At 35.9% G+C, this 17,339-nt stretch overlaps 1 protein-coding gene across 3 annotated transcripts in view; it reads right to left on the minus strand.

Annotated features, from left to right (window-relative positions):
* LOC126969530 (arfGAP with SH3 domain, ANK repeat and PH domain-containing protein) overlaps window positions 1–17,339 on the minus strand; it is a 79,379-nt gene that overhangs the window by 18,494 nt on the left and 43,546 nt on the right. For all 3 annotated transcript variants that reach the window (XM_050815007.1, XM_050815006.1, XM_050815008.1), the window contains exons 5-7: window positions 9,412–9,657; window positions 5,118–5,379; window positions 830–1,054 (exon numbers count right to left, since the gene is read on the minus strand). In XM_050815007.1, coding sequence (XP_050670964.1) covers window positions 830–1,054; window positions 5,118–5,379; window positions 9,412–9,657 — 733 coding nt within the window. The remainder of the gene's footprint in view (window positions 1–829; window positions 1,055–5,117; window positions 5,380–9,411; window positions 9,658–17,339) is intronic.

The following is a 17,339-nucleotide window of genomic DNA, read 5'->3' on the forward strand; positions in this document are numbered from 1 at the left end:
CATTTGTCTCCGTCGTTGTAAACAATAATTCGCTGCCGACATTTCTCGGTAGAGGAACTTTGTTAATTTTCATGATGAAATGCGACAAACTTCACTTGAGTTATTGGGTCGTATTGCAAAGTTGTCTACTAAGTTGCGGTATGTGTGTAGATACATAATTATAAGACTTAGATAATTTATACGTCTAGATAGAGCCTGCTGCCGTTGCTGAAAATAGAGACTACCAGTTCGCCGCTACTTTTTTCGACGTGCTCACACCTGTCATACTCTATACGTATAATAATATATAAATAATTAATCTAAGATATAAACATTTTGCTTTGTAACACCTATAAACATTTACTAATTACTGTAGCTGTTGTGTTAAATTGTGCGGGTATTTTGAAATTATCAGTTGGAGGCTTGTGTTTTGCCGGCTAGATATGTACCACAGCGGCGCCTGCCATGAAGCAGAAATTTGTGATTTTAGCGGGCCATAGCTCGTGCAATACTGGGCAAATGAGACTTTAATTCATATACAAATTAAATTTGTAACCAAAATTTATTTACTATCAAGTACTGAGTGTGTGTGAGCAAGCCGGTCGCGGGAGACCTCGTAGGATATTCGTCGACCAAATTGGAAACGATTTGAAAAAAATAAAGGTCCGAAGCACCTGCAACCGGCAAGCATGTCTAAAAAGAGTAATGAATGTAAGTAAGAGGTTTGTAACGATAGAAACAAGTGGCGTTCTGTTGTCTCTGCCTACCCCGAAGGGAAAAAGGCGTAAGTGTGTGTGTGTACTAATAGTACCAATCAGCAGCTGGCATGCTGTTCTCCATCCAAACTCACCATTAGTCGATCCGCAATCAGCGCACACTTGATTCCCGGGCATCGACCTGACGGCCCTAATGATAGACCGCTGCAGATCAATCAGAGAATGTCCCGTGTCGTTGCTCTCGCCGGCCTGCTGGTGAAACGCCCTCATCAGCGCCCCTTCCTTGCAGTTCACCAGCACGGACGTCCACGCCCGCTGTTCGCTCTCGTCGTCGGCTTGGAAATGGTATGTGCGGTTGTCTGCAAGATAAATGACCAGCATTAACACAAAGATAGTACTTATTACCTCCTCAAAGACGCTCCCTTTCAACAATGCAAAGTAGCATTAGCACACGGAGCTTCAATAAATGTAAAAACAGATACAGCAAGCATTCAAGAGCCAACTTTTTTATGACAATAAGGGACGAGATGAGCAGGACTTACAGCTGATAGTTATTGACGCCCAATCCATTACAATGCCGTGCCGCTCAGGATTCTTGAGAAACTGAAAAATTCTTGACGACACCTCAATTGCGCTAGTCACCTTGAGACATAAGATGTTAAGTCTCATTTGCCCAGTAATTTCACTAGCTGCGGCGCCCTTCAGACCAAAACACAGTAATGCTTACACATTACTGCTTCACTGCAGAAAAAAGTGCCGTTGTGGTACCCATAATCTAGCTGACATCCGGTGCGAAGGAGCCTCCCACTGGTAAATGCCCATAGTCGCCTCTTACGTCACTCCTGGGCCTGCTACTTCCCCATTATTTTTATGCCCTGGGGAAGCACAGGGCAAAAGCACTGCTTAGAAAATGGATAAAAAATCGCATATTTCAAAGACAACCTACATAAAAAGCGAATAGAGATAACGGTTTGGTGAGTGGAGTTATTATCAACAAAAAGATAGACGATTGCAGTGTTAAGTCAGCGAGTAGAAAAAAATCTTCAAAACGTGGTTAATATTCAGTTATCAGTGCTAATAGTGTTGTACATTAAAGTTATATTCACATTGTCAAAATTACAACTGTTAAATTATTGGGGATTATGAGAAAAATTAAATATGCCTTCATAACAACCAGTGATTAACCATTAAATTAATATTTAACTAAAAAGCCCTTACTTTTTCAACAAAACGAAAGTAATACTAGATTTAAAATTATAGCTTAAGAGGAAGTAAGGTATGTCAGACACATTGCATGTTTTAATTATCGTAACGTAGGCGGTAATGCGCCATTCTACTTATGAGCATTCTTCCATATGTGACTTTTAAGTTTTACCATATTTGTGCCAGTTCGTTCTTTTGTTCTTTGCAAAGAATGGCGGCATTTTCTACCGTGAAGTAGTATTGTGTATGCAATATTTGTGTTTCATTTTGGAGGGTGCCATAGTTATTGACAAAGAGGATGTAAATATTACGTAATAAGAGGCGTGACTGCCTAAGTACAAATTGAAATTTAGTTTAGTATGAAACGTATAATGATTTGATATAAGTTTGAAATGGTTATTACAATATTAAGGCGACGAAGTATAATTCGGGTAAGTTTGAAAGCGAATAGTTGCATAAAACGTAGTGCATTTAGGATATCTCCGTTTTTTACAAGATTATAACCGTCATATTCTGTCTATCTATAAATGACTGCACGTTTTATACAATCGAATGAATCGCTTTTTTCTGAGAGAGTTTCGCTAGGCTGGTTACTGATATTAATGGGCTATTAACATTTAACATAATATCGATACCAGAAGTATCCATTAATATAAGGGACAAATCATGGTTTTCCAAGAGACGATTGATTTCTTTAAATTTTGTCTATATCTTCTTACTGTCTTTGACAAATTTTAATTATGTCTTGAGCAAAGTTTCTAAAAATTTACCCATTTATTACGTTAAAAATGAAAACTTCAGCCACCCAATAATTTAAAAAATGGAATATCCCTTACATGAAAAAAAACAGGTGTAGGTACATGTGCCTTACGCTACATATATTTTATGTGTAAGGCGTCGAGCGTAGTGTAAGCAGCAAGAGAAATAGAAATTTATACGCAATTAATTGGAAAGATCTCTTACCGTGTTGCGATTTAATGTAGGTTAATGTACTGTACTACAGTTACTAAATCTATTATATTATTATGCCCCAATTGAAGAGCACAATCAAAGTTTTTCAAAAATCCTGAGCGGAAATTTTATTTATTGAGTATTGTATAATATGGAGATGCAGTCTTTTTTAATTTTTGGTTGAGTTCTCGTGACAGGCAGGTCGTTCCCTTCCCTAAACTATGGTCGAGGGAGGCGATGGCTGGTCATGCGTCATGCTCATGAACAGGCGCTGCTTCATGTTAAAATTAAAGTTTAACCCCCTTATTCATAATGGTCCGCTAACTTTACACAGCCGCTAAGGAGTGTTTTTTCTTATTCTGACTTAGGTCAATAGAAGAAGACAGAGTGCGATTTAGCAATGCTTTAAGTTAGCAGACTATTATGAATAAGGGGGATTATTTTTTATAATCTCTAATAAAATGCTCGCAAAATACCTTTATTTATTTACGGTGTGCGTGTATTGATGTATCTACTTGCACTGATGAGTCTTGTTTCTTTTTTGACTCACTGTTGCAACGCTTTACACATATTATATTTTTTTTTTATATTGACACACTTTTACACAAATTATCTTGCCCCAAACTAGGCATAGCCTGTACTATGGGTACAAGACAACGATATATTTAATACAATATACTTACTTAAACATACATAAATACATATAAACATCCATGACACGGAAACAAACATCCATATTCATCATATAAATGATTGCACCTACCGGGATTCGAACCCGGGACCTCTAGCTTAGAAGTCAGGGTCACTAATCATTCGGCTATATGGGTCGTCAATTATATATTATAATTGAAATGATTTATAAAATGATGAAGCTGTATATGTTGATTTAAGAGAGTGGCAATGAGTTTCTTGCTACTTTTTCTCATTAAAGCTCAACCTTTTCCCATTTGGTGCTGAATATAAAAAAAAACTTTTGACATTCATTAAGAGAACTCATTAAGAGAAAAATTTAAAGAAATAAACATTTTGACTGTTGCTTCTCAATTCAAATTCAAATATTTTTATTCAAAATAGGATTTAAAATCAATTATTGAACGTCAAAAACTACCACCCATTCAAAAGAGACTGCCTCAGACCTGAGAAGAATGGGCGCAATAAACTCAGCGGGGTTTTTTAAAATATAAAATATGGATTACAATGTGATATCGTACAATAAACATTTATAATTAAATAGCCTGAGGGTGTTCGCTTTATTCCCAGTCCGTGGTGTCATTAAGAAAATCGTTTATGCTATAATAACCTTTCCCACACAAACGTTTTTTAACAATTCTTTTAAATTTCGTAACACATTTGTTTTGTACATTTTCTGGGATCATATTGTAGAAGCATATACATCGCCCAACAAAAGACTTACTAACTCGACCCAACCGAGTAGTAGGCATAACAAGTTTATGTTTGTTCCTCGTGTTATGAATGTCACAGTTTCTAGAAAATCCTCAATGTGCTTATGAACATACAGAACATTATCAAAAATGTATTATGAGTATGAGTTTCTTGCGCCCATTCTTCTCAGGTCTGAGGCAGTCTCTTTTGAATGGGTGGTAGATTTTGACGTTCAATAAGTGATTATAAATCCTATTTTGAATAACAATATTTGAATTTGAATTGAGAAGCAACAGTCAAAATGTTTATTTCTTTAAATTTTTCTCTTAATAATTTTTTTAGGACCTAGGTTATAAATCGCGCGAATAGCCCTCTTCTGCAGCACAAAGTTCAAAAGACTTCATAAGACGAGTCATTTCCTTGATCTACATAAATAAAGTGATTTGACTTGAAATGCATGTATACATCGAAAAAATTGATTCATAGCCCACAGTGTTGATAATTCTTTAAAAATTTTAATTTTAGACACGTGTACGTTCGCCAGCACTCGTCGCTTCGGGGCGATACATAACATCTTCTTAATATATGTATGTAAATCCTGTGTCCTGATGTTTATTCCCAGTGAACTCCTAAACTAATGAACGGATTTGAATGGGGATAACGTCATGGAGTGCAATTTAGTCCAACTTGAGAGATAGTTGGTTACAGCACTGGCACGGAACGCCAGAGGTCGTGGGTTCAAAATTTTATTTGTGTATTAATCCTAGAAGTGACGGTTATCACTTTAAAAAACATGACAAATTCTTTGAAATATTACTGACAAATTCATAAAAAAGTATTTTATTTAACAGAACAGCTAGTAGCATATAGATCGTACACACTCACATGAGACTAGATCAAACGCCCTCTTATCTTCAGTGGCGACTTTAATCTGGCACGTCAGCAGGTTGACCCTGGCCGGTGTCTTGTTCTCGTCGGCGTGGAATATATCGAGGTACCCCTCCGCCGTCACTCTGCAGCGTCTCTTCTGCCACACGCGCCGCACCTTGCCCTCGGACTTCTTGAGCAGGTAGCCACTGCGAGTGACGCCGTGTTGCTTGTCGCCTTGGAGCTGGTGGAGGGAGTAGCCACCGACCGTTGATGCAGCCTGGTCATTAAAAAAAACCATCACAAGACGCCTGGCACATTTCAACATAGAAACTATTTTCACGAAAGTATGGTTTTGTAAGAAGAAATAAGAATAGCATACTTAATTTACGTAGATAGAAAATGAACAATAGATGCGTCAATAAAGTAACAATAATAATGTAAAAGAGACAAATAAATAACATTGGTATTGAGCGTAAGCGAGATACACTACAATAACGCGTATGCAATTTTTTTATTTAGATCCAGTCACTGGTTCCAAACAGACAATGGTTGCCATGGTGTAATACTATTTAATTTAAATTCTAATTGAATAAATTATGATTGTTAATACGTAATTGATTTGGTGCGAATTTGTGAACTCAGTTATTATTAAAATATGGGACGTTGCCTTCAATTACGTTGTACAAATCGTCCAGAACGAAAACATGAAAATATGACACACGTCACAGACTGTTACCACATTAGTAAATAAAATGGTACAGAGAGTAAGCTTCATACAACCACGCGAAATTTTTGCACTACTACAATGATCCGGGGCATGTGTGAGTGTCCACTGGCCGCTTGTTGCGTACGCGGCGAAAAGCGCAAATAACCAGTTGACGATCGCACAGCTGGCTGTTATTGTCTATTGTCGGTCTCTCCCGACGCATGAAATATAAATATGAAGTCAAGAAAATGACACTTATGAAAGTCAAAAGTTTTATTTTGTTTTTATATAACTTCTATAATAAAGTCCCAGCCACTGTTCAGGCATTATCTATAAATAAATTTAAATGTTTTATAAAAAAAATAGCTCTGCCGTAAATCCACTATTACTCCACTACTGAATATCTAAATGATCGGACAGCCTGGGACTAGATTGTGATTATTTTATAGCGATAGAAATGACTGTACAATATTGTATATTTTTATTGAAAAGAGCGCAAAAAAGAATGCTGGGAGAGTTTCTTGCGCCGCTTCTTCTCTATCAGAGCGCCATTTGTTTCCGAAGCGGTAGTAGTATCTATTAGTTATTAGAAATGACATCAAAAATAATTCTAAAGGAATCAATTTGAGAAAATAAATGCCTTTTATGCCTTTTATATTTACTGCCACTTCGGAAAGGGTTGAGCTATAACGAGAAGAAGAGAAACTTATTGCCACTCTTTCAAATCAACATATACAGCTTCATCTTTTTACAAATAATGTCAGTTACAATTTATGTAAAAAAAAAATACTCAAAAGTCAAATACTCAATACTTTAAACGAGTAAGTCAAAAAAAGTTAATGTAAATTAATAAGTAAAAATAATACATATTGAGTACAGTAGATGCATCAATCCACACACACTGTGAAGTAATAAAGGTATTTAGCGAGCATTTTATTATAGACTAGCTGACCCGACAGACGTTGTTCTGTATGTAATAAATAAAATAATGTTTTCATTTGAATTTGTCAATAATAAATATATCATAACATCAAAAACACTTCGTAAAATATGCAGCCTGCTGTCGCAATGAAATTGTTTCACAGCAGAACTGACAAACCGTGCGTCAATAAATTCTCCCACAGAAATTATGTATGGACACATCAAAGGAAAAAGAAAAGTTGTTGTATTTATTTAATTTAGCAGCATTTTCCTACCTATTCACCTTTCAAACCTTCTCTGTACTTCCACAAATAATTCAAGACCTAAATTTGCCAAATCGGTCCAGCAGTTCTCGAGTTTTAGCGACACTAACGAACAGCAATTCATTTATATATAGATTAAAGTGCTTACTTGGTGCTGCCATAAAAACATATCTGTAAAAATTTCAGTTTTATAGCAATTACAGGCTAGTTCTTATTACACGCGTTTTATTAGCTTCACCTGTATGTATGTTTGTTTGTAACCGATTCATTTGGGCGCAATTTTGACCCACTTTAAACGGCCAGATTTTGTTCAAACTTCGTAGATTTATCGAGAACCGAAGGCAATACATTAATTTGATGAAATTATTCCATTTTTTCAATTTGCATAATAAGATTTTTGTTAATTTATATAATTTTCATCCTTCGTCGATAAGGCAGAAATGATGTTAATTTTAAATTTCGACCATTATCTTTAACCGATTTATTTAATATAAGGAAAATTTCGAATACGAATGAGAATTTTTAACTAACCAATGCAAATAATAGATTAAAAAACTAAAAAACACGCTTCTACAAAATAAACCAAAAAATATTTTCCATTTCTCAGCTCGGTTTTCTATAAAAAGCGTGTTTTTAGTTTCTTTTTAACTACTATTTTTACCATAGATACATAAGTATTACAGTTACTACTAATACCATGATCCAAGGTTTAACATTGAGTTTTTATTTTCTATCGAGTGTTGTTACAATTTACTTCTTTTCAAAGTTTAAAAGTTTACTTTTTCTTTTAATATAAATTCTTAAAATGCCACTGGATATTTAGTATACGTTCACAAAAATTGTAATCTTTTTGCTCTTAATAGTTATTTTCATTAATATAAAACTAGAAATAAGGGATTGCTTGTAACTAATTTTAGTTAGCTTCACAAGATACATAATAACTGTAGGGGTAAATGTATACACTTTTATAATAGAAGTCTCAGCCACTGTTCAGGCATTACCTATACTATACTATACTCCATAGCTGAATATCTAATTTCTAAGTGATCATACTGCCTGGGACAAGATTAGATCATGATTATTTTATAGGAATAGCAATGACAATACAATATTGTATATTTAATTAAAAAGAGCGCAAAATAAGAATGCTGGGAGAGTTTATTGCGCCGCTTCTTCTCAAAAAGAATTCTAAAGGAATCAATTTTGAGAAAATCAATGCATTTTATGCATTTTTATGACCATTTACTATAATAGCCGATAAATTTGGGGGAGAAACAAAATATAAACTCAATCAAACTCAAGCTTTTGCGGACAAGCAAAAAGAGAAATGTGTTATGAAAGTACCTACGATTTAATTCTTAATCATAATATAATATTGCAATAATTAAACTATACTCACACTAAATGAGTCATGTTTAGCAAGTTTTGAATAATTGACACACACAAACGTGATTATATGCTTGGGTTGCATGTATATTATATTGTATCACAATAATAACGCATATCATATTGTATGAAACGCATAGATCGCATTTTACGCTAAAGTTGTATGGTTTTAAAATGAAACAAGAGCGTTTCGCTTATATAGCATAACGGCAGCGAAAAAATTTGAACACAGTGTCACAATACAGTAATAGAATATTACGTCTTTATCTTCATACTAGAGCGCCCGAATCTACGCACGCACACATACACACGATTTACACGGACGCTAAGTAATCTTGGGAAAACATAACTATTAAGTGCCACGCCGTACGCCGCCGAGACTGGTCGCTGTCCGAGTTAAATTAGATGCGCCGTACTTGTACGCGTCGTCAATCTTTTTGTGTTCACGAATCCTAGCGCTCTGCCCCAACGTAGGTATAAATTTCAAGGAGACTGCTGAGTTACGCTACTGTTCTATTACTTGTACTGTGGCAGTGTGGTCAAGAGTTATCATATATATATTCGCGTGTAATTTAGCAACAAACGCTGGACCATGATGTTTTAAATCCATGACGTCAGTTGGTCATGTAAAGGCTACCATTCCGCTTAATAAAAAGAAAACACGTGAACACTTTGAGGTGAATTATTATAATAGCTATCTAAATTCAATATTTTGCAAGTTTTTCACAAATAGCACGGGTCTGTAGGCTATCGAACGAGTCCTGCACGAATTTTTTTTGAAACAACTGACGGAATAGGTTCATTATCCATCAAAGGTTATCATCTGGCCATCACAGTAACAATGATGTGATTTAAAACCAAACGCCTTACTAAATAATCTAAAGGTTCAAGATTATTATTATTTTTAATTACCTACCTTGTTTAATAAGTATATGCATGTTTGAATTCGGTATTTATAGTATTTTTTTTTATTTTACTGGAATATATGGTCACAGACCAGTAACACTTCTCACAGAAAGAAAACAGTAGATACCTCTCTGTCCTGAGGCGCAGCCGCCCTCAACATATTCCTCAGCTCCAGTAGCCTGCGCCTCTCGTCGTCCTGTTGTTGCCTGATCTTCTGCAGCTGGACGCTCAGATCCGCGACGTAGACGCCAAAATGCTCGATCGTCTTCAGGCCGTCCTGGAAGTAGTTTGTCTGGGCGTGGTAGTACTCCACCAGGTGTTGCAGCAGCTCTATGCCCTTCTTCGTCTTTATCTCGTTGAATTTTATCAGGTACTAAAACAATAAGAGACAAACGATTTAATATAACTTCATCAGAACACCATGAATAGAGTAATAATAATAATATTTAGCACACGAGGTTACTGACATGTGGGATGTTGATTCCACAATAATTCCGAATAGTCGTTTCTGTAAACGGTCTTATAGCAAAGAGCCTCGACCATCATCTCTAGAGGCTCTAGCTTAATAACTGGATTAAGAGTCAGTTGCAGAAAGCAGCTGTTTTGGGAACGGCACGCATCGTGCGTACGTTCCTAAGTCTGTCGCCCTAACCACGGCGGAATTGTCGTGAACCAACGCCGGCGGGACTCTATTTTATATATATATGTAATATTGTTTTTTTATAAATATATTATATATGAAAATTTAGAAAATAAAATGAAATTATAATAAAGAGTATAATATTTAATCCGTAATTTCTACAGGGCAACTAACTAGCCTCTTATCCCCGGAATTAGAGATTACTCCTTTAACTGTCACAGTCTGTAGCACTTAGTGCAGATAAGCCTCTAAAAAACTTGATGTGCTCATTAAGGTGAGTCAGCTCAAGCCACCGCCGGCAACTATATACCTACCGACCTTTCATGGAGTACTTTTCTCCAGACGCTCGAATCATAGATGTTCAAGTCTCCACCGATCGACTTGATTCTTTGGCGGCGCGTATAGAGATGTGGAATCTCTCTGCACCATATATATATAGGTTTGATACAACAACTTTGTGGATCAAAATGCTGGCTGCAGCATTCCTAAACTGACTCTACTTAGAGATCTTCCGGCCGGCAATGTATCTCCTGACAATCTTGTCCATGGCCGGTTCGTTTTTTACTTCCCATCCCGCGATGATCTCTCTCTATGAAGCTCTTATTGATCAAATTTTTCTATCGTTAGGCAGCGAGTGTAAGAAACGTCTTCGTTCGTCCGTTATTTCTCCGTCTTGATTTGCTAACCCAATCACCACGAAAGTCTTTTATTTATCTGTTTATTTATAGCCTAGTGCACTCACAAAATGTGGCTTTCTATTGGTAACAGAATTTTCAAAATCGGTTCAGTAGATTCAGAGATTCTAGAGACTTCCCTATAAATAACTCACAGGTACCTTATCGACGTTAAAATAAGGGTCGTATCAATAACTACCGATGACTGATATAAATAAAAATCGAGCTGGCATATTATACATAAACGCGTACACCTTCCTTAAAGGCCGGCAACGCTCCTGTGATTCCTCTGGTGTTGCAAGAGATTGTGGGCGGCGGTGATCACTTAACAACAGGTGACCCGTACGCTCGTTTGTCCTCCTATTCCATAAAAAAAAAACATACATACGTGATGTATGTATGGTTTTTTTTTGCTTGTCTACCAGAGAAGTAGACAAACACACCTTTATTTGCTACAATTGTGATATACCACTTATATCAAACCGCATCAACTTATCCGACATTTTAAAAGCGGGAAGCGCAGCAATAACCCTTCCGCGAGACAGAATTGTACTTGATGACGCACGCGCAATAAAGATATGGAGGAACGGATTCGTCTTGTGCAATAGCAATAACAGGCCGGACGGCCTTGCTCGGCCGCGACAATTCGCTGCCTCTATAAATAAGACGGCAATTATCAAATTGATTTGTAAACAAAACGTATAGAAATAGAAATATTTATTTACCAAAGGAAGCGATAATAACATAACATATTGCAACAACACATGAGGCACAGTAGACATATGTATGAGTATGGAAACTAAGCCTTGTTTATAAAATACTTACCTACTTTAAAAAAGAAGTTTTGGAATGAAGTTTCTTATGGAGCGTTGCGGAGTGTAAAAAAGTAAATAGCGTAAGATTTTTATCTATAGTGTATGTATGATAGCTATAGAGTGTATAATATATCTTAATGATCGGACAGATTGTGATTATTTTATAGCGATAGAAATCATTGTACAATATTGTATATTTTTATTGAAAAGAGCGCAAAAAAAGAATGCTGGCTGAGTTTCTTGCGCCGCTTCTTCTCTCTCAGAGCGCCATTTGTTTCCGAAGCGGTATTAGTATCTAGTAGTTATTAGAAATGACATCAAAAAGAATTCTAAAGGAATCAATTTTGAGAAAATAAATGCCTTTTATGCCTTTTAATGCAATATTATTATTAGTCTACATGATGACTGTCATGTAATATTTTTAAACAACATTTTATTGAATGTTTTTCATGGGAATTTTTTTTTTGAATTTTTTTATTAATTTTCGTTGAAATATTATTTGAAATATTGACGGGAAACTTTGGAATATGTGTCTTTAAACTTTGTGCGTTGAACTTTCGTTCACTTCACTTCCTTTACTGAAAGAATTGTTAAAAAACGTTTGTGCGGTAAAGGTTACTATAACTTAAATGACTTTCATACTGATGGGCAATTATTGTTTTCGTGAGTGTCAATAACGAATATGACATCTATTTTGAGATCCAAGATGGCGGATGTGACTTTTACAATAAAATCAAATTGGGTATCATTTTCGAGATTTTCGGGAGTGTCAATTAATCAAGTGTGTTATGTGTAATATTGTGTTGTTCCAGTCTACAAACTAACTATATAAAATAACGCAATACTCAAAAAAACCTGCCACTTATAAATAAGCCAAATTAAAAGATTTAAAATTCATAAAAAAAAATTCATTCATAACGTGTATCTTCAATTCCACTCGACATTGGCGAAATAATTTGCGCCCGACTGGTGCAGCCACACATACACACAGCCATATAAAAAAAAATGAGTTGATTTGAATCATTTTTGAGATTTTCGGGAGTGTCGGTGAACACACAATTTTATTTCAAAAGTCCAGCATTATCGGCTTCAACACCCTAGAGAATCATGAAAACAACACCCATGATAAAAAAGTTGATAATTTCGTGGCGTCATCTTGGATTTACATTTTGACAGCACTATCAGTTTCAGCACCCTCAAAAACCATGAAAACGACACCCATGATGCAAAAATTGTCAATTTCATGCAGCCACCATCTTGGATTTACATTCTGACACCATTATCTATTTCAGCACCTTCGAAAACCATGAAAACGGCACGCGTGACGAAAAACTTGATAATTTTTTGCAGCCGCCATTTTTTATTTTCATTTTGACAGCACTAGCTGGTATTGGTTTCAACACTCACGAAATCTTTGACAAAACACATGTAGGTAAGTATTCTTGTCCAAAATAAATAAATTGAAAAAAACATCCTAGAAAACCATTAAACCATCACTTATAAAAAATTGATAATAAATATTGCAGCCGCCATCTTAATGTAAATTGTGAATTATGTTCACCAACTTATTATAATCGATCTCACGGACTTTTAATTCAAATACCTACTAATTATAATAAAAATATAACAATAAATCATTTATATATTTTACTTTACAGTTTAAAAAACGAAAACTGGAGTTTTGATGGGCCGAGTTAAAATAGCCGTAAACAACGCAATACGCTGGTATTTGAAAAGGTTGCGGAAATAAATAACAACGTGACACTCGGCTCTTTTTGACCGCGAAAACCGCTTAGGGGCCACCTAATGTCAATGCATTCGCATTAGGTGGCGCATGTTTGTGTGAGTGTGTCATTTCGAACATTTGTAGGTAGTTTCCGCACTGGTACATATGTCTACATCATGAAGCTTTTTCAGGTCGTAAAGGGGCTTCGACATAGGGAGAAGAACTGCTAAGAAACTCCCAGCCCATCTTTTAAATCAAACAACTTAGCTCAATTGTCAAAGAATTGTAAATTTTAATTTAAAAGCTTACATTTTAAAGTAATTATTTGAGTGTGGTACCTACAAACTTATGGGTTTTTTGATGTTGTTGAATTATCTATATTATATACTAGTCGTTCCTGTCCGCTTCGCTGGGCGAATTTTAAAAGGAAGGAACGTTGGAATTCCAAACTATCTAGGATAAATATCCCATCGAATGGTAGTAGTTTCACGTCGATACGAACAGTGATTTAGGCTTGAAAGAGCCTCAAATAGAGACCATTTTCATTTGTATATACATATAGATATATAAAACACAATGACGGCTTCATAATTTTATTCCTCAGTAATCATATAGGTAGGTACAGCCCCCTATAATATATCATTGGAAAGGTTTGGACAAAAAAAGCATAAAATCGTTTCAGTTTTGGTTTCTAGGCGGGATCAATAGTTATTCAGGTTTAAACATTTCCTATAGTTACATTGAAAATGAGGATTATTTACTAGAATTTGCCAGCAATGGCCATTTTGAGCAAATTGGTTTATTTAAATTGTACTCTCCAAATTCACTCAAATTAAACTCCCAGCCCATCTTTTGAATGATATAACAACTTAGCCTACATAATATAATATTATACAATTTTAGGTGGCCTGTGCAGAACCAAACAAGAACCATGCATCATTATATAATATATAAGTTCTTTTTCAACTTTTACTATACTATAGTAAGTTCTTTTTCAAAGAAATTTTAATATTATAGATTTTTGTCTTGGATTTGAGCTCAGTGAAACCTACTATCCTGTCTGGTATATAGATCACAACTCCCAAATAAAGATAATAACTAACCCTCGTGATGTTAAGGACCATAAGAGTGACCTATGACGTAGCATACCAGGAAGGCAACTTGTAAGCGTACTCCGCGCGCTCGTCACCTTAAATACTGAATATCTCGTTTGATTTGATAATCGCTTTAAAAACACCTTTGATCAATCACAATGGATTCCCGTATATATCTCACGATAAAATCGCAAACAAAACAGGTTTTTATTATGGCATGACGTGTGGCTTGCTGCGAGTGGGTATATATAGGTGGTTGATACGTGGGCTGGCTTTTCTAAGGCTCATTAAATGAACCAGCCACTCGACCCGCACCGCCTCGCATCGCGCGGTATCTTTCTTTAAAAGGCATAAAAGGCAGTTATTTTCTCAAAATTGATTCCTTAAGAATTCTTTTTGATGTCATTTCTAATATACTAGATACTACCGCTTCGGAAACAAATGGCGCTCTAAGAGACAAGAAGCGGCGCAAGAAACTCTCCCAGCATTCTTTTTTGCGCTCTTTTCAATAAAAATAAACAATATTGTACAGTAATTTATATCGCTATAAAATAATCATAATCTAGTCCCGGGCTGTCCGATAGCTTAGATATTCAGCTGTGGAGTAATAGGATTTACGACAGAGCTATTTTTTTATCGGCCGCTTTCTATGTACGATCTATTTAGAATCCAGATTTAATGCAAGTCGTCATTCAATACCAAATATTCATTTCAAAAACAACCAACCTTAATTTCCAAATTACTTTTAATATTCCAATTATTCAAATACCAAAATACCAAAGATTAGGATTAGAAGAGGCCGTTAATGAAGTTGTATATGTTCGCTTACTACGACAACTCTGCAGCGTCGTTTGCAGGACTTTTCGCGCAGAATACCTAGCGTAGGTACCATACCGGCGTGAGTGAACCATTCAGCGACAAGTCACAAAATGCTGCTCGCATACAATATGCATATTTTTGTTCGACTGCGCAATGACTACACAAGGGTCCCGAGTGGTCCATGCGAATTTCACTTTCAGTGGACGCTGAATGACGAGGCTGCCGGGTGGCTCTGATGAGTGATGACCTTTATAACAGAGAATTAGCGGTGAGTGAGGACAGAGGAACAGAGAGGGTCACGATACGGCTCGACGGCCCTGCGCGACGCAAGGCCGGTCGATGAACTGGCGGCTGACGCTATGACACTATGACACTCCATACTTTCCAACCACCTTTCTTTCACAAATTCATAACATATTATTGAAATTCAATGTAAGTTTAATTAAATTTATACATAAACAAGTGCATCTTTTGGTGGAACTTTCACAATAAGTAAAAAAACCGGGTTCATCGGTTAAATTGCCATGAAAGCCAAATCTACACAAGTGTAATCGAGGATTATAAATAATTAGAAATAACGAAATTGTAATAACAATTATCAGTGGGATTAACAAGTTTACACTCGAATTTAATGATACTCTGATAGAAGACAATACATTGATTGCAATTTCATTTGCAATAAATCAGTTAGCTTAATGAATGACACTTATGAATGTCAAAGTTATGTTTACTTGTATAAAATAAATATTCTCTATAGAGCTTACATTTGAGAGGACAATCACATTTTACGAGGCAGGCAAACCAAATAGCCATCCAGACCCATCTGGACACACACTTATCACATCTCGACGTGCAAACCACTTGAAACGTAGAAAGAAAGTAATACAATCGATAACATTGAAACGAATACATTGGACGAATATGGAGTTATTTGAATTATTTATTCCCACATTGGTACTGTGCGCCGCTTACAGATTTACAAAGTAGGAAATCGATGGCACAACATGAAACAAATTGAATTACTAATGATAACATAATGAATGATTGAAATGATTAAATATTAATATATAATGATTGCGAAACTGAAGTGACCTAGGAACAGATGACCGATGGGGCAGTAAAGTCCTTGAATGGCGACCTCGTACCGGAAGACGTAGTGTTGGTAGGCCCCCCCCACAAGATGGACCGATGATGTCAAGATCGCCGGAATACTTTACATTAGATCAGCGCTGGACCGATCGGCGTGGCCATTCTTGTCCAGCAGTAAACGTCTTCCGGCTGATGATAAAACATAATCCCTGTTCGTTGGAACTGTCGCAGATCCTTGTCAAAGTAACGTCTGTGAGACGTAACTATGATATTACTAAGAAGGCGACCTTTCACTATCTCACCGCGCGGGAATATTATACTCGGGAAACATATAAATGGAGCTGTTCCATCATATTTATTTGTATAAAATACTAGCTGACCCGACAGACGTTGTTCTGTATATAATATATAAAATAATGTTTTTTTATGAATTTGTCAATAATATATCATAACATCAAGAATTGCTTCGTAAAAGTGCACCCTGTTGTTGTAATGAAATTGTTTCACAGCATAACTGTCAAACCCTTGCGTCAATAAATTCAACGGGGGACGCATCAAAGAAAAAACAAATTTGTTGTTTTTATTTAATTCCGAGCATTTTCCTATTTATTCTCCTTTTAAACCTTCCCTGTACTTCCACAAATAATTCAAGACCAAAATTAGCCAAATCGGTCCAGCCGTTCTCGAGTTTTAGCGAGACTAACGAACAGCAATTCATTTATATATATATATATAATAATATTGGCGTTGCCTAAGTTTTTATCATACTAGTCACTATTGTCGCGATATATGGAAGTTGATGCCAAATGCATCTGGCATTGTCTATGGCCGCTGCTGTTGACACACGCTAATTAATTACCGAGGGGGCGGCCTTTATTTATTATCATTTGTAACGTTACAATAATCCCCGTCACAAGTCTCTGGTAATTATAGTCGCGTTTTATAGATGCGACGCTATTAAAGACAGACAGGTGGTGATTGAAGGCCGTAGAGTTATATTTGGTATGATGTATTTTATTGATTTGAGGAAAAATCACCTATATAGATAAACTACAAAAGCAAAGACGAATGATATTGTTGTAATACTGCGAAAGTGATCAATCTGTAAGTCCCTATGGCCTGGACCGTTAATATCGCTGATAAAGCTATTCTATTCGCAGTTATTATAAATTATGTCCTAGAGTCAACAGAAATCAAT

This window comes from Leptidea sinapis, chromosome 18 (genome assembly GCF_905404315.1).
Source record: "Leptidea sinapis chromosome 18, ilLepSina1.1, whole genome shotgun sequence".
Classification (NCBI taxonomy): Eukaryota; Metazoa; Arthropoda; class Insecta; order Lepidoptera; family Pieridae; genus Leptidea; species Leptidea sinapis.